The 18,726-nt window shown below is 39.8% G+C and overlaps 1 protein-coding gene across 5 annotated transcripts in view; it reads right to left on the bottom strand.

Moving 5' to 3' along the window:
- Positions 1 to 18,726, bottom strand: part of LOC138745889 (ADP-ribosylation factor-like protein 8B-A) — an 84,581-nt gene that overhangs the window by 37,464 nt on the left and 28,391 nt on the right. For all 5 annotated transcript variants that reach the window (XM_069903358.1, XM_069903357.1, XM_069903361.1 and 2 more), the window contains exons 3-4: positions 3,748 to 3,821; positions 3,346 to 3,439 (exon numbers count right to left, since the gene is read on the bottom strand). In XM_069903358.1, coding sequence (XP_069759459.1) covers positions 3,346 to 3,439; positions 3,748 to 3,821 — 168 coding nt within the window. The remainder of the gene's footprint in view (positions 1 to 3,345; positions 3,440 to 3,747; positions 3,822 to 18,726) is intronic.

An 18,726-nucleotide genomic window follows, 5' to 3' on the forward strand; every position in this document is an offset into this window, starting at 1 on the left:
GTACAAAGAAAGCTCTTGAATTATCCTTCAACAGTCGTGCTTGTACTCCAGATGTGTGACCTTTCATGTTGCTATTGTCGTCATAGCCTTGGCCTCAAATGTCTTTCACCTCCAAATTTAATTCCTTCAGTGTATTTAATAATGTTTTATATAAATCTTCTCCTATGCTATTTTCAACCTGCATAAACTTTATGAAATGTTCATAAACACCTGAAGGATCCAAGTTACCATCAGACACATACCTGATCATTAGACATTTGCTCTTGGTGACTCATACCAGGTGTGCAGTCTAAAATTATGGCATAGTATTAGCTCCTTTTACGTGTTTCAGTATCTCATTCAAAACAGCTGTAGCCATAATGTCTAGTAGTTCATTCTGAGTATCTTTTCCTAAATAGTGATCATGAATTTTGTGGGTTTTGACTTTCCGCAAATGTTCCCCAAGAACAGGGTCAAACTTTCCAAACAGCTCAACAAGACCTAAAAAGTTTCCATTATGTACACTCTCGTTACCAACTTTTTCCTCTGTTCCTCTAAATGCTAGATTTCTCTCAGCAAGAAACTCCGCTATTGCTACTAGCCTTTTGAATACTTGCTGCCAGTGCTTTGCACGTTCATTGACGATTATTTCAAGTTCTTTGTCAATTGTCTGTCCACTACAAAGTCTTTGGTGTAACTCCCAGAAACTCCATGTGGCTTTCAAATGGTTTTTAGAATTTTCACACTCACACCACCTTGTATGAAGATTAGACCAGTTGTTGAATCCATTTGTTGATAATGCACTGGTTGTGTTCTTACTAAGAAGTTTACAATAAAAGGAATAAATTCTATCAGCAGACAGAGTACATCATCCAAGATCTTTCAACACTCTCCCCATTTGGAAGTTTCCTGTTACAGTGAAACTTTGGAAAACACAATCCCTTTTCATTTCGTGGAAAGTTGTTCACTGGAATAGGAGGACCTTTCATTGTTAAATAATCTCTTACATTTTGATTTATATATGCTGGCCAGTTGGCTGGGTCATCATTCATTACAACTGTACTCATGGATGATCCATCATTGCGTGGTGTTTGGGCTTAGTCTTTTTCGGCTATAAGTGAACTTTCCGCTTTGGCACTGTCTTGGGGTGTAGTGAGATCGTCTTCAATTTGATTCACAGCTACGTCATCTTTTTCTAACTTGTTATCAATTTCATCATTGCATTCATCAACTGTAATTTGACTCAAGGCTGTACTGTCATTTTCTGAATTGTTTTTGTTTTCTTCATCCTCAATACATGGGCACTTCAAAGATGGAGTGACAAGGAATTTTGTGATAGCACCTCTATGTTTTTCATTCTCAGCTAACTTAGCCTTGGCCAGTGCTCGTTTCTGGTTGCCGCTTAAATACTTACGCCCTTTGTCTCTATCTCTGCTTGTGCTTGCCATGTAAAATGACATATAAATTTTAAGCTGCTAATTCTCTGGGCTATATTTTTAAGGTAAAAGAGGTAAAAGAAGTATATTTTAAAATGTTTAGACTTAAAATTACACAAAAAAACGAGGTTAGCAATTTGTTATAAAATTGGACTTGACATCCCTGATAAAATGTCTACGTTGTTCCAACAGTGGAACAATGTTGTCATCGTTGTTGGTACAACTTAAGAAACCAACATCAATCCCACATCATTTTGCTCGTTAGCTTTACGTTGTTCCAAGGTCAGTTGCTGACCTTGGAACAACGCACCCAACTCTCAACTTGTGAACGCCATCGAACAGCAAAACAAGCGACCGATTCTGGATTTGTTGAATGACGACAACTTCGAATAAGATAAGAATTGCCTTTTTTTAGTAATGGTTAGGTTAGTTTAGTTAGGTTACATTCCAGAGCGGGGGGACGCACTTTAACTTGCCGTTTTTTTAGCTGATTTTCTAGTCAAATGTCTACCACTAGTTTGTCGCTAGATATTTGGCTAGAAAAACGGCGGAAAAACTGATGCATGTAATGGATGAAATTCTCCCCCGAAGAAAACAATTTCCGCACGGTCAAGCTAAACTGCACCTGTTCCAAATCACCAAAAACAATAAATAGTCTATATTAAGCTCTGGCAGTGCAATAGCACAGTTAGTAACAGTAGCCTAGTACTATTTTGATACTAAATCAAACCACTGCAAAATTATGAAACAATGACAAAGACAACCTTGCTAAGAATATCCAGATCTTGTAAAGATGAATAACCCCGAGATGTACAGTACATGCCCCTATAGCTGAATAACCTTGTAAACCAGGTCATAAAGATGTAGGCTATAACCCCCACAGTGACCTAGCCTAGTAAAGATCAACTTAAGCTAATCTAACTTCGGGGTTATTCATCTTTACACGACCTGAATATCCTCACCAATTCCATCTTCGATTGCCAACATTGTCAGAAATTCTACGCTTAGGCCTAGGCTCTTTACGTTTAGGCTAACTGCTTAAGCCTAGGCTATAGGCTAGGCCCTAGGCTAACATGACACTATCTCAATCTCATATTAAAGTACAAATTCTCTTATTGATTAGCCTAAAGCCTGTTTTGATCTTGATAATAATGAGAGATGCTTCATCAGCTCCAGAATACATCGATCTTACTGGGTCAAATGAATACGAAACATGGAATTTTTGGCTCGGAAGACAAAGGAGGCCTATAGCCAGTCGTTTAATCGAAGACATATTTCCTAAAAATATTTCACTGAGATAATACAATCAATTAAGGGCAATAACTTCAGGAGTTCACTGACAAATCCCTCAGTTTATAAGGCCTATAGTATTATTATTTTCTTACCAGTTTAAACAAAGTCCGTCATAGTGTTCTCTGCTCAAGGCCTGGGCTCAAACATGTACGCGGGGCCCCCTTGAGGCGCGGGGCCCAATTTGATCAAATTGATCAAATAAGCTTAAAACCGGCCCTGCTGGGTGGGGTCCATGAACTTAAACTTTTACAAAGTTTGTGAATTAAAAGAAAAATTATATTAAATGTATATGTTTTTGTTTTTTGGAATGCAAGGTTTGGGACCTTTATATACTATGAATGCCTGTAGAGCGCGTCGAAAGAACCAAAGACTTGCTGATCCAAACCTAACTAAAAGACTGGAGCGTATCACATGTAGGTCGAACAATCAAGAATGACCTGGTCTGGCTTGCAGCAAACCTTTAAGACCTGCCAGTAGGTGTAACTACACTCTCAGCCAATCACAGTCATCCTACACTACAATCTGTACGTATACACATTGGTGATAGAATCTGTACTATCACAATACCTTCCCATGTTACTTTTCAAATGATGTGCAAAGCAATTTAAACATAGAGGTGAAAAGTAAGTTGACTCACAGGAATTCCTTGTAACTGTGGCTTATCCAATAAGTTGTGGAGTTCATTCTTTGAGGCTTCAATCTTTTCAAAGTCTGCAGCATCCACCATGTAGCTAAAAACAGGTAACCATTAGGGACACTGAACAAACACATTGTGAAAGGAACTCTTAAATAAAACTGCATGAGAGAAGCAAGGTAGGAAAAAGGATTTAGACCAAGCAGAGACCAAGGAGGAGGAGGAGAGAAAGAATATGAAGGAGAAAAGGAATTAGAGGATATTGAAGAGAGAAGGGAGTAATAGGAAGTCAGGAGAGCAATGGGAAATGGGAAGAGGGAGGAGGAGGAGTAGAGAGAAATGGAGAGGTTGGGAGAGGAGGAAGGGTGTCTCTATATACTGAAGGATTGCAGCTGATAAACTCACACAATAGCATTGACTCCTCTGCAGTAACGCTCCCACATACTTCGGAATCTTGGCTGACCTCCAATGTCCCAAATCTGGTGGAAAGAATACACACATACATTTATCACAACCTTTAGTTTCAAAAAGAGATAAAATATGCATCACTTCTACCTTAAGAAATTAAGGCATAAAGCAATAATGTCAACTATTCTGTGAGCAATGCATATTCTTCAATACTCTAAGAATGCACAAATTTAATTGATAACTGTCTCTGCACACCATCAAATAAACTCATTACAGTCTGACAACAGTGGTGTCAACAAATCGGTCATACAGCATGGAAACCAGCCTGTGGCCAGATTTGTCAATGCCAATCAAGATATCAATTTACATTCATCCTACTTTCCTGCATTTGGCCTATATCCCTCCACTCTTTTTCTATCATTAGTCCATAATCTCCTATATATTATATTCCCTTTTTCAAGCCAGACATTTCATAAGTTACTGGCAGACCTTTGTAACTTGTTACGAGACAAGAAGATCCCAAAACCCACCAGCAACAGAAATTCACCAAGACAGATGGTTACTTAAGCAAAAGTTTCTTTTAATTATCTTTAAACATGAAAACAGAATCACACTTTATATTATTACTATTAACTTAAACTAACTGAACCCCCTTCTAATTCTAAGTGCGTGTACATTATATCTAAGTTTAGAATGATTATTTGGTTCGCAATCCAATCTCACATCTCACTCCTCCAAGTTCACTGGTTGCAGTCAATTCTAATACTGTGCACAGAATTTAACATTTAAGATTTCACCAGGCTTTGGTGCTTGAAAGGAAAATGGTTACCACTCAGGAAGGTTCTTGTCAGTTTTCAGAGGGAGATTTGTTGTTCCTGGACACAAACTGATTCCTTCTAATCAGCCATGTCACTGTCTTGCCGAAGAAACTTGCCGCATCGGGGTTTTCCCAAATGATAACCACCACAAAGTTGCTTTTTGTTTCCCTTATTTCAAGTGAAACATTATGCAGCCAGTCTTCTCCTCTTGTATGGACCACAAGGGCCTTGACCAGGCTGAACTAAGAATTCCCAACCCATCTTCAAAATGGGGTTTTTCCCCAAGCTTGCCAGCTTGTCCTGTTCCAGTCCCAGCTGTTGTTGCTGAACTGTATTTTCTCTCCCTCTCTCTCACACAGAGAAAAGCCTGTTTGACCCTCTCTGCTTGCAAAATTACGTGTAAGTTTTTATTTCTTCTCACACTCTACATATCTGATATTTGATAGCAGCAGATGGGATTAAGTATGATGTTCCAACTTTACTCCTTTCATCAACTTACTGCTGACACATTTAATACCAGGAAGAAAAAAAGAGAAATAATGAAGGGGCAACCTCACTTGTGTTTACTTCGTCACCAGCTGAGAGAGCAACACTGCACATATATCAGGCAATAGCAATAGAAACAAGATTGGCACAGGATGCAAATACACTACAGCCCAACAGTGGGTCTGAGTAACAGCCATTACTGATTCTGGCTGCTGTACTTCTTGAGAAGGCAGGCAAGAGATGAAGGGTAACAGGACAGCCAAACTAATCCCCAAACCCACTGTATCTAAATAAGGCTCCATTCATCATTGAGGAAGATAGAAGTGTGCAGGACTAATTTACTTCAAGGCTTCGGAATCAGGTTCATGTTTATGTGTTACAAGATTCGCTGTTTGGCGGCAACTGTATTAATCAGAACAAGCTGCACCTTTGCTTATAAATTACAATTCTGTATATACAAGATTTAAAAACAAGTAAAGAACAAGCGCAAAAAGAAGGGGAATAAAAAAGGTGAGCTAGTGTCCAAAGATTGGTAGTGTTCACAGGCTTCAAACAAAGCTTAGTACTGTTGGTCAAAGTTTGTCACTGTGCCTAAGGCCAGAACCACCAGGCTGCATATAACCTTCTTCCCAAAGGCAGTGAGGCGGTTGAATGACTGACGGACGAACTGTTCATACAAACCCTCTGAGACTCTACTATTTATATACAATATTTATTTATTTTTATGCATGTACTGAATATAAATTGCTTTTAAATAGGTGCCCTGAAGAAGTCTCTGACAAACGACGGCCAGTACATCTCATGGGGAACCAACACACTTGACCACCATCATGAAAAATGCCAACTAAGTCATACCACAACAACACTCTGGGAAGTGTGATCACTTGGCTGTACTATCCTCCATCTTCAAAGACCCCCAACACCCAGGCCATGCTTTCTTCACTCTGCTACCATCAGTAAAAAGCTACAGGTGCCGAAAGACGAGCACTCAACGCAGCTTCTTCCCCGCTGCCATCAGATTCCTGGATGATCAATGAACCATAGACTTTTCATGCACTAATATTTTTACCTTTTTAACAGTAACGTCATAAGATGAATGTGTGCACCGTGATGCTGTTGCAAAATACAGAATTTCATGACTTGTTCATGACAAGAAATTCTGATTTGGATTCGATATGTATTGGCATGTTTTTACAGCGAGGACCAAAGAACACTGTTTTGACCAGTTGTACTTCTACAATTGGATGGTGATAGTGAACTTGAACCTGAAAAGTACAAGTGCTCCAACAGAAGGCTTAGCATGCTGCCATCTTGAGTATGGACAAAGGAACAACACAGGGAAATCTGCTTTCCAAAACTTTACCAGAATTGTGGTGATTCATCACCGAAGAGTAACAGTGATTCAGTTGGACACCAATCTATGACCCTTTCTTTGGACAAAAGTATTCGTCTTCCAACTGTTGTCCACCAAGCAGGCGATCCAAACTGCCGTCAATCATGCCATGATGGGGCAGTATGAAGTGGTCTCTTCCGGAACTGGAGCTACTTCCCAAGGCCATCACCTCCACATTCAATCAGCAGCTTTTCATTAGTGATGGGGCAGCAAGTAAATACACACAGATCACCATCGCAGCACAAGGATAGGCAGACCCTCGCAGAACTCAGCAGCAAGGGAACACGCATCTTTTACACGAAACATAAAACAGAGGGCACTCTCGAGTATGATTTCAGAGACCCAGTGTCCTACCAATATTTATCTCGCACTCAGTATAACGCTGGAGACTTTGTCATAACAGCCGGTGTCTGTGACTATTCAGTGTGTGTAAACTAACTGCCCTAATTCCCTAAAAGTAATTCCATCTTGAAACAAACATTTCACTGAAGGGCATTTCACATCATAAAAGGAGATGTAATAATGCAAGTCATTCTCCATTTGTCAATGTAAGGCTACTCGTAATACAATGCAATTTACAAATTTGGTTTGTACTTTGCTTTGTTTTATTTTTTGCTTTGATGAAAAATAATAACATAATGGTTTGTTAAACAATCAAGATCACAACTAAAAGAACTGAGATAATGTTCTTACACTTAAATAACTCTTTACAGATTCAGAACTGGCAAAAGCAATGGAAAGGCCCACCTCCTTGAAAACCTCTACTCTGTCCCTTCAATGCATTAGAACCATAGCATACTACAGCATAGAAAACAGGCCATTTGGCCCTTCTAGTCTGTGCTGAAATATCATTCCTGCACCATTCTATAACTCTCCAGACCTCTCTCATCCATGTTTCTAACCAACTTATTCCCAACTCTTGAGTGAGCCCACATTTACGACATCAGATGGCAGCTCATTTCACACTCCCACCACTCTCTGAGGGAAGACGTTCCCCCTAATATCCCCTAAACCTTTCTCTTTTCACCCTAAAGCCATGTCTTCTTGTATTTATCTCTTTAATCACCTACTTTGTCTATACCCTCATAATTTTGTAAACCTTTATCAAATCTCTACTCATTCTGCTACGCTCCAAGGAATAAAGTCCTAACCTGTTTAATCTTTCCCGTTAACTCAATTCCTGAAGACATTGGCAGCATCCTAGTAAATCTTATCTGCAATCTTTCAATCTTACTGATATCCTTCCTGTAGTTGGGTGACCAGAACTGAACACAATACTCCAAATTTGGCCTCACCGGTGTCTTATACAACCTCACCACAACATCCCAATTCCTATACTCAATATTTTGATTACAATACAATATTTATGAAGGCCAAGATGCCAAAAGCTTTCTTCACAGCCCTGTCTACCTGTGATGACACTTTCATGGAATTATGTATCTATATTCCCAGATCCCGTTGTTTCTCTGCACTCCTCAATGCCCTTCCATTTACTGTGTATGTCCTTCCAAAATGCAACACCTCACACTTGTCTACATTAAATTCCATCTGTCATATTCTGGTCCATTTTTCCAGTTGGTCCAGATCCCTCTGCAAGCTTTGAAAGTCTTCCTCGCTGTCCACAATGCCTCCAAGCTTAGTGTCATCAGCTGATTCAAATTTATTACATTATCATTGATAGCCCCCAAGAAGTTCTGGCAAAAGCTGTCTCCATGCCGACATATCCGTCCATGGTCCTCATGCACTGCAGACTGAGACCACCAGCAAATCAGAGGAACATTTCCTATTCTGTTTGGGCATTAATTGACTTCTCTGGATTCTGTTAGCCCCGCCCCCCTCCAGCCATCTCTCCATATTTCTCCTTTCTTCTAGCTCTGTCTCTCTCACTTTCTTTTTCCCATCTCCTTTCCTCCAGATCTGCCAACCCTCTTCCCCAATCGATTCTCACCTTTCCTCTCCTGTCTAATCCAATGTCCAACTATCACATTTTGTCTATTGGTCTGTGCCCCTCCCCCTGCCCTTTATTTCCTGCTTCCCAGCCTTTAAATCAGGCACCTGTCTACTTTTTACTCATACCTTGAAGAAGGTCTCAAGCCCAAAACATCAGTTAAATATCTTTACCTCTGAGTGGCGCTGAGAGATTTGTCAAATTCATCCAGCATTTCAATATGCCCACAGCATCTGTAGACTTTTGTGTTTCACCCCATAGGATGGCAAAATTGCTTCACATACATCACAGCACAACCTCAAGGCTTAATGTCTATCAGCCCCAAAAGGCAGTCTATTCGATGGAGTTGGTGTTTCAGCATTCCAATGGGTTTGAGTTAATATTGTACCTAAGGTTCTTGCGGTAAACCTTCACTGCCTCTGTGCTGCAAAATGGTGTTATTAGTCAGATTTTCCACAGATAACCCTTATTCAAGTTCATTATTATACAAGTATAACAAGACGACGTGGCATTCTTCGGTGTAAAATAATGCAAGCACATATGAAAATATTGCACACATATTTATATATATTTATCAAGCACCAGTTGCCTTTGGCTTGCTACAATATCTCACTGAACAGATGAAAGCCATTATGACTTTTGGAAGGCTATTAAGCATTGCCTGCATAATTCACAGCTACTTGCCAAAGAAGTGGAAATGATTTTTATTCAGGTACACTGCACTAGTTGACATTCAAGCCCTGCGATCAGAGCTGGTGATGATAAGCCCACTCAGCACAATTGTGGACAATGTAATCCATGCTCTGGGAGATGGAGTAGCGGCTCCGTCACCCGGTAGATTTAATGACCTGCCACCTTGGTGAAAAGTTCATGACCGATACCTTGGATGCTCAGGCTGAATGTCTGCTCCACAAGCATCTCAGTGTTATTATTTTTCTCCTCTTGTCCATGATTCCAAGAAGAAACTGGAGCTTCCTGCAGCCAACCATTTTAATTCCCCCAACCATCCTGATAATGGCAGGTCTGGCCTTGGCCTCATCCATTGTCAGGGTGAGGCTAAGCGCAAACATGAGGAACAACAACACGTCATATGCCTCCGGGAAAGCCTGAAACATAAAGGCATGAATACTGATTTTAGGTAACCTCGCCCACTCCACTGCTGATCCCTTCTTCGTTACCCGTATGTAATTTTTGTCCCTTTCTCCTGTCTATGAACGGTTTCTGTCTCTCTCCACCTTTCCCTCTTTCTGTCCTTTTGATACCTCTGAGGCCCTTCCCCAGCTTCTTTCCCTCATCTACACCTTTTAAACCTTGGCCTTGATAAAGGATTTGGATCCTAAATGCTGACTGACCATTTCTATGCATGGAGGCTGTCTGATTTGCTGAGTTACACTTTCACAGTACTTTTTTTGCTCAGGCAACAGAAAGAAATGGTTTGTACAAAAAACTCTGAATCACCACAAATGTATTTAACTGGCTGCAAACTTGTCCCTATAGACATGAGAAACTGTGGGAACAATGGAATGCACCAAAACTATGTTGATTTGTAGAAGAAAAAAGAAAATATTCAAAGGTAGTTGCTATCAATCCACATAGCACTTATCTTGCAAGTCTCAAATATCCATGGGGAAATTGGTGACAAATGCTGAGGTGCTGATTTGAAGACTGCTGTACAAACCAGTCTCTCTCTCAAATAAAACTGAGAAATCCTTCCAAAAACTGGGGGTGGATGGGGCAAGGAGGAACAGTCTCTCTCATCAAATAAAATTGAGAAATCCTTCCAAAAACTGGGGGTGGATGGGGCAAGGAGGAACAGTCTCTCTCATCAAATAAAATTGAGAAATCCTTCCAAAAACTGGGGGTGGATGGGGCAAGGAGGAACAGTCTCTCTCATCAAATAAAATTGAGAAATCCTTCCAAAAACTGGGGGTGGATGGGGCAAGGAGGAACAGTCTCTCTCATCAAATAAAATTGAGAAATCCTTCCAAAAACTGGGGGTGGATGGGGCAAGGAGGAACAGTCTCTCTCATCAAATAAAATTGAGAAATCCTTCCAAAAACTGGGGGTGGATGCGGCAAGGAGGAACAGTCTCTCTCATCAAATAAAATTGAGAAATCCTTCCAAAAACTGGGGGTGGATGGGGCAAGGAGGAACAGTCTCTCTCACAAAATAAAATTGAGAAATCCTTCCAAAATGTGGGGTGGACGGGGCAAAGAGGAACAGTCTCTCTCATAAAATAAAACTGAGAAATCCTTCCAAAAAGTGGGGGTGGATGGGGCAAAGTGGAACAGTCTCTCTCATAAAATAAAATTGAGAAATCCTTCCAAAAAGTGGGGGTGGATGGGGCAAGGAGGAACAGTCTCTCTCACAAAATAAAATTGAGAAATCCTTCCAAAATGTGGGGTGGACGGGGCAAGGAGGAATGAAGGTGGAAGACCTTGCTGCTGAATTGTTCAATGCAGCTTGAAGCTCCAAAATGTACACAATCTGCAAACATTAGGATGACTCCATTGCCAATAATGTAAGAACTATGCACTAATGGTGTAGACACTTTGAATTCTAATAGCACTTAGAGCAACAGGTACCATGGTAAACATTTTGCTAATACCACTCATGTAAGAACTGTCTGCCTGGTAATCATTCTTCCAGCTTTTTGAACATTGAACAACAAAGCTTTTGCTTCTTGGACACTTTTGGGTGTATTTTATGGAATTGGGGGGCTGGTCACAAAAATCACCTTAAAATTTTCCTATCACATACTGTTTTTTAGATTTAACCTATTTTGTGATTTCCTGTCATATTTTGTTTACTAACATATTGCCCACAAAGCAAGCTGTATTTGGCCAGTCCAAGCACACCTGGGCATGAACTCAATACAAGTGCAAATGTGGTCTTGGGGCTAGCATTCTTAGTCAGGACAGATGCAAAGAGGCTATAAAAGCAGCTCACATATACAGATGCTGGCAATTACATTGATATAGTTTGAAAGCATGTTGATGCACATATTCTTCAGCCAAAGCATAGTAAGTCCATTTAACAATAGCATTTACCGTATTTTTACACATTAACACATGCATTATACGCGTATTTTACAAACCACGTAACCCCCTCCCCCGCGCATTATATGCATGTGCACACTATACAAGAATATTTTTACATGTTGGATAAAAGAAGTGAACTTAATTGATCAGCAGCTGGTTCTAAAGTAAATTGTTGCTTTTAAATCACTATACTTTAAAATGACCATATAACATCTTAAACAACAAGTTAAACAACTGGATAACATGTTAAAGTAAAAACAATATAACAATTAGTTTTCTTCAGCATCATCTGTTACCCCTTTGAATCCTTCAAAATCGGATTGTTCACTCTCTTCATTGAAATACTTTAGGACAGCCAGCAATGGTTCTTCCATTATTGTAGTCGATATGGACACATCATCCTAAGTGGTGGAATCGCTGGCTTTTCTGAATCCACTGGGGATGGTTTTTGGTGTTATCCCATGCTCTGGCAACCCGCTCGCCAACTTCAGTACAGGCTGCTCTTTTCAGGTATTAGGCTGGGATGAACTCATGAGTGCTGTTCTGCATCCATTCCTCCAATTCTGATCTGATGAATGTCTTGAACAGATAATTTACTGAAAGATCAAGTGGCTGCAGTTTACATGTCAACCCGCCCCGAATTACTGCGATGTGGGCGCCAACAGAATTAATAGTCCTTTGTGCTGAATTTCTGTGTGAGCTGCCATGGAATCAAATGAAGAGAAACTATTTATTTGACAAAAAACTTCCTGGTCTAGGCCTGTAACACCTTTCTACCCACAATTTCATAACATTGGAGTCCATCCAACCTTTGTTGTTACAGTGCACTATTACGGAATAAGTTAAATAAAAGTGTGATACAACATATCTTAAAAGGATAAGATTGTGAGGATTACTTATCAGGTCACATTTTACAAACAAACATCTCATTTGCCATGCAAAGAGCTATGCAAGGGCAGACTTTGTGTCTGCATTTGGCTTTGCAAAGACAATGGGAAAGGCTTGTGATAGTTTCACAAGTCGGTGTTAATGGACCAGCATGTTTGAACAGTGTCCAGGCTCAAGAACTGAGAAATCTTTTGGATGTTAGACTGGTGTCAAGAGTTTTAAATTTCTGGTTGAAGTTTGTGATCCTAAGAGGGGCCACGTGGTTTTGTAAACAGAGAGAAAACATCCATTGTTTGGGAAAGTATTCTGCAGCAGTTTGTGGTGAAGGCTGCAAGTTGGCAGACCTGCTGCATGACCCCATTTCAAGACAGGTTTTGAGTTCTGAGTTCAGCCTATTCTAAATCTCTATAGTCAATTCCAGAGGTTATTGCTGGTTACTGTATTTCTCCTGAAATTGGGGAAAAAGAAGAACTCCTTGTGGTAGCCTGGAAGAAGAGGTTATCTTTTGTAAAAACCCAAAACGGGGCAAGTTTCTTTGGTAAGACACTTCAGTTGCTGATTGAAGGAGATCAGTTGTGTGTCCAATGAACAACAAATATCTCTCTGAAACCAACAAAGACCTTCCTGAGCAGTAACAACTTAAGTTAAAGATCAGAGCCCAGTGAATATAATATCTTTTCAATTCTTGCACAGTATAGAAGATTGCCTGATACCAGTAAACTTGGAGAAGTGAAAAGTGAATATTGGACAGAGAAAAATAACTTTCCTGAACACATAAACATCACATCATGTGCGCTCAGAATTAAAATGGGTTGTTAGGTTAAATTAATAATAATAAGTATTGATCAATTATGTATTAAGAAAATAAAACCAGTTTTTGTTTAAGTAGCCATTATCTTGGTGAATTTGAGTCCTTTGGGCTCTTTACTACACAATCATTGGGCATTTTTTTCCTCGCAGTAATTTTACTCTTTTGAATATGAACATCGGCTTCAATTTAGCATCACTTGCAGTGAAGCCAAGGGCTACAGTAAAGCTTGATCTTTCATGTCTGGACATGGTTATGGCCATGGATTTTGTTCCAGAAACAGCCACAATTCTTGTGGCAGAGATGTCAAAGGCCATTGGGACTTCATCCATGTTAATGACAACCGAAGATGAGATTTTAAGTTCACCTATTTCACTGGTGACAAAGTTGCAAAAATCAATGAGATTTTGCTCCCAATATTCCAGAAGTCACTGGCCTACAGCTGTTCTAGTTCTTACCGACAATCCATTTCGCTTCGTAAACTTTGATACCCAGGGGAACACCGCCTTGAAATCTGGGATGCCTCTCTCACGTGCCGATAGTCTTAATTTCATCTGAATGGTGGCTGTAGATACAGGCTGATTTTGTTCTCTTCGACTAAGAGTCTACACCTTCAAGTCAGACTCTAACTGGACTTTCGGGCCACAACATGCGCATTTTCGTGAATTCATCCTCTAAAGCTCATCTTTCTCTTTCCTCCATTCGTGAATGGATGATTCACCGACCCTCTTGCTGCTGCTCTGTTACCAGTTTTTTTTCTGCTCAGGTAATAACTTTCAGCTTGAAATTTGCAGTGTAAGATTTGTGAAAACAACCAGCACTCTAGATCTCAGCGCTAAATACAAGAGCCTTTTATACTGAATAAGCTAGATCTCAAACGCAGCTGATAGCTATATAGGCAGATTATGTTATCTGGACATGAAGGAATGTGCATAATTTCGAGATAGCATGGGAATATGATGGTATTAGTGGCAATAAAAGAACACGCTCAATTTAAAGCGAGTGTGGGAATTTGGTACATACAAAATGCCAAAATTCAAAATTTTGATCTTGGGTATGCCTCTTTGGCGAGAGGTCCATGGTATTCCGATAAACAGGATATTCTGGCTAGGGCACTGCACTTTATCTATGTTAATTGCCCAGACCCATCCTCTGTGGAAGAAAATTAACAAGGTTTCTTTTAAAGAAAGGCTTTTTAAATCATGACAGAATTAAAATCCTGCTCAACTCTTAAGCCCATCTTCAATCTATTTCATTGATTCCTCTCCAAAACTCGTTAACGTGTTGCAGGAGGATATCGTCTATATAATGGCCGATTAACACCTCTGGGGGAAATTGATTGGATGTTAATGGCAGGAGATTAACTGTGAAAGACACTGGTACTCTGGAAATGTAGTTTGGCTCATGTCCCAATTAAATGCTAATTGCTTTTGTAAGTCTGAATTTAGAATGCTATATCTGCACAGTACATGCGTGTGCGCGCCATACAAAAACATTTTTCGGCAATTTATGATTTTCTGCACATTATATGCATGTGTCCATTATACGAGTGAAAATATGGTGTTGTCTTCAGGAGGATTCAATATAGCAGAAATGTCTCGTCAATGTCACATCAGCTGCGATGCATTCTGTTACATTTGTGGCGAGTATAAGCTTAATGCTAATTTCAATCAGTGTTCATTTAATGTTTCTCTAACTTCCTATGTGATGCAGCAAATCTAAAATCATCTTTGTGTTCAGCTTTAAGTTGTCCATCAAATTCTCCAAATTTTTTTTTCAGGAAGCAAACCTTTTGAAAGAAAATTGTCCAATGTAAATGAGAACCTCTCAGTTTCAATCTTCTGTCCTTTCCCTCCACTTTTTTCCTTGACAAAATGTTCATTTATGTGGTATGGTTTAGTCTACTGGTCTCGGATATTCACTCCATGAACAACCACTCACTTAACAAAAATAATCCTCAAGCCTTTTCATTTATTCTTCCATAATCATGTTAAAATTAAAACTGGCCAATAGTGCAGTTTCTCAAATGATTGGACCTTTCTATTTCTCAGCCTTCTGTTTTAAAGAGAATTAGCCACCCCGCCCCATTATTAATGCTCAATGGCTTTTTATAAATAATCCTTTGTACCCTTCCTTTATTTTCCTTACAACACTCAAAATAGGACATATTTCAAAGGGAGGAAAGAGTTAACTAGGCTGATGAGAATTTTGCAAATTTAGTAACACAGCTGAATTGCTTTTATTGGTTGATAAAGTTAATATGTAGACTTTGCTAAATAAGAACGATGAATCTTAAATTATAATATCCTAAATTAAAAGCACAAGGAGCATGACCACCTGACTTTTAAATGGAGACTGAATAGTAGAGTACTGCACTGATAGATTGTGATCTTAAAAACTACCTGCTTTTCGCTCCTGATTTCTGCATCTGCAGTTTTTTGTGTCTCTGCATACAATCCCTGACTGGATTCTGAAGAATAGCACAGTTTTATTTGTCGAAGGGAGGTAAAAGGGAGATTTGATGGAAATACATTAAATGAAGAGAACTCTGAACAGTGGATAGCGAGAATTGTTTGCGATTTTGCAGAGTAAAACAAAAAGGAGAGGAGAATTAAGAACGACATGATGCAGATTGTTTAATGCAGCTCGTGGCTGAAACCTGGATTGCGCTGCCTGCAAATAGGATGGAGGCAGGCACCACTGTGACTTTGAAGAAGAACTGGATAAATATGTAGTGGGGTGGGGGAAGTTGATGGGTCAATAGTACTAAAGAATTGCTCTGGTAGAAATCCAGTACAGATGCAATGAGGCAAAATGCCTCCCAAGCTCAAATCATTCGATAATTTAAGGTGCTAAATGGTGCATAATCAAAGATGGATCATTAAATGTTTCACAGCTATTTAAGAAATACATTTTATTAAGAAAGCATGATTAAAATGATCACATTAGGCAAGTAGAATACCCCACTTTAATTGGAATTATGTTAAGAATTGTCAAGACAAAGAGTCAAATTCTAATGATAATACATTTATTGTCAAATTTATATTGAACAAAGTACCCATGCATCAAAATTCTTACTTGCTGCAGTGAAATAAAACAAATAGTGTACAATAAATTGAAAATATAACATACCAAAGATAGATAAAGATCATCCACAGTTACCATAGTGCAAGGAAAAAAAACTGTGTTATAATAGGGCAGTCAGCCCTTTATGTGGTGTGTGAGCAGTCCATGATTAGTGTAACAAATGGTAGTTCAAGAGCCTGATAGCATTTGGAAAAAAATTGTTTTTCAACCTAGAGGTGCTGGTCTTCAGGCTTCGGTACCTTCTACCTGATGGTAGCAGTGAGTAAAGGTTGTAACCAGGGTGATGATGCTGTCTTGAGTAACCTCTTGCACCTCCTGTGTAGTGTGAAGCAGTGAAGGTCAGGGAGCTTGATAATGAATCATCATCAATTTCCCTGCCATATCTTAGATACCTTTATCCATTTGTAACTAAGGTTTTGTTGTTGCCAAGCTAAATGTTAAACCAGTTAAACGATGTAGCTCATTTCACAAGATCCCTGACGGTAGACTCATTCAGAAAGTCATGAGGCATGGGATCCATGGAAAGTTGGCAGTATGGATTCAGAAAGCAGAGGGTAGTAGTGGGTGGAACGTATTCTACCTGATGGTCTTTGACTGGTTCTGCAGGGATCTGTTCTGGGACCCCAGTTCTTTGATAGTTTTATAAATGGCCCGGACAAAGAAGTATTAAATTAATTTTTTCAAATTTAGACATACAGCACAGTAACAGGCCATTTTGGCCTACAAGTCTGTGCCACCCAATTTACACCCCATTAACCTACACCCCCAGTATGTTTTGAACAGTGGGAGGAAACTGGAGCATCCAGAGACAACTCACGCAGGCACGGGAAGAACGTACAAACTCCTTACAGAGAGCACAGGACTCAAACCCCAGTCCAGTCCCGATCGCTGGCGCTGTAAGGGTGTGGCGCAAACCAAGAGGGATGGGTCAACAGGTTTGCAGATGACACAAAGGTTGGAAGTGTTGTGGATAGTGTAGAAGGTTAGCGTAGGTTACAACAGGATATAAACAGGATATAGAGTTGGAAAATGGCAGATGAGGTTCAATCTGGGTAAGTGTGAAGTGACGCATTTTGGTAGGTCAAATTTGAAGGCAGAGAACATCGATTCTCAACAGTGTGGAGGAACAGAGTGACCTTGGGGTCCAAATCCATAGCTCGCTCAAGGTTGCCGGTAAGCTGATAGGGTAGTTAAGATGGATTATGGGATGCTGGGCTTCATTAGTTGGGGATTGAGTTCAAGAGTCATGAGGTAATGTTGCAGCTCTATTAAATTCCAGTTTGACCACATTTGGAATATTGTATTCAGTTCTGGTTGCCTCATTCCAGAAGGATGTGGAAGCTATGGAGAGGGTGCAGAAGAGATTTACAAGGATGATACCTGGATTGGAGAATGTGTCTTATGAGGCAAGGTAAACAGAGCTTGGCCTTTGGTCTTTGGAGCAAAGAAGGATGAGAGGTGACTTAATATGGTCTACAAGATTATGAGAGACATAGAGAGGGTGGACAGCAAACACATCATTCCAGGGTGAGTAGCAGCAAACACCAGAGGACATCTGTATAATGTGAGCAGAGTGAAGTGTCGAGGAGATGTTAGGGTTAATGTTGTTTTACCCACACAGTGCAGTGGGCACTTGGAATGCATTGCCAGCAATGATGGCAGAGACTGGTACAACAGGGACATTTAAAAGAGTCAAAAGAAAATAGAGGGTTATGGGTGTCACTTAGGGAAAGTTTAGTTTGTTGAGTAGGTTTCTATCAATTGTGGGCCAAAGGGCCTGTACTGTAATGTTCTGCATTTAACATTAGTTAAAAGCTTATAGTATTTAGAATTCAGAATACCTCCTGTACTGAACAGCCTTCATCTGCTAATTTGATTGTCCTTTCATGGAACTCAATGAAAAAAACTACATTTTCAAACTAAGCTAACTATCCTCATTGTAACCGTACTTGCTTTGATTAACACTGATAGATTTTGCAAAGTAGTACAGCACTTATTTCATTCTAAATGACCTACTGGCCTTCAATTAAATTTCACAGTCACAAGGTTTTGCATTTCCATCTCCTTGCTCACATCGCAGGGCTCAGTTCTGGCACTAAGAATTTAGATAAGAATTAAAATAGATTTTAATATTCTAAGCTCTGTGGAAGTGTTTACTAAGGTGGATCCTGTTCACAATATAGGTTGACCATCGACCATACTTATTATCCATCTTTTACTAATTTTGGGGCCAGGAAAATGCATTCTGCTGTGGGAGTACATTTCAACAGAGAATTCAGTCGTGCACTGAATGACACTGATAGTTGTACGCTGAACTATGCAAAAGTAACATCCAAGATCATCTCCACTCAAAATACAGGAATATTGGAGAGCCTGCCAGCATAGAATGTCAAAATGATACTGGCTTCCTCTATTCAATTAAAGCTCCATAAATATCTAGCTAAGCACATGATTGGAAGTCAAAGCCTAAACATTGGTAACGTTACCCAGGACACTGTTAAACATAA

Source organism: Narcine bancroftii, chromosome 11 (genome assembly GCF_036971445.1).
Source record: "Narcine bancroftii isolate sNarBan1 chromosome 11, sNarBan1.hap1, whole genome shotgun sequence".
In the NCBI taxonomy this organism is placed as follows: Eukaryota; Metazoa; Chordata; class Chondrichthyes; order Torpediniformes; family Narcinidae; genus Narcine; species Narcine bancroftii.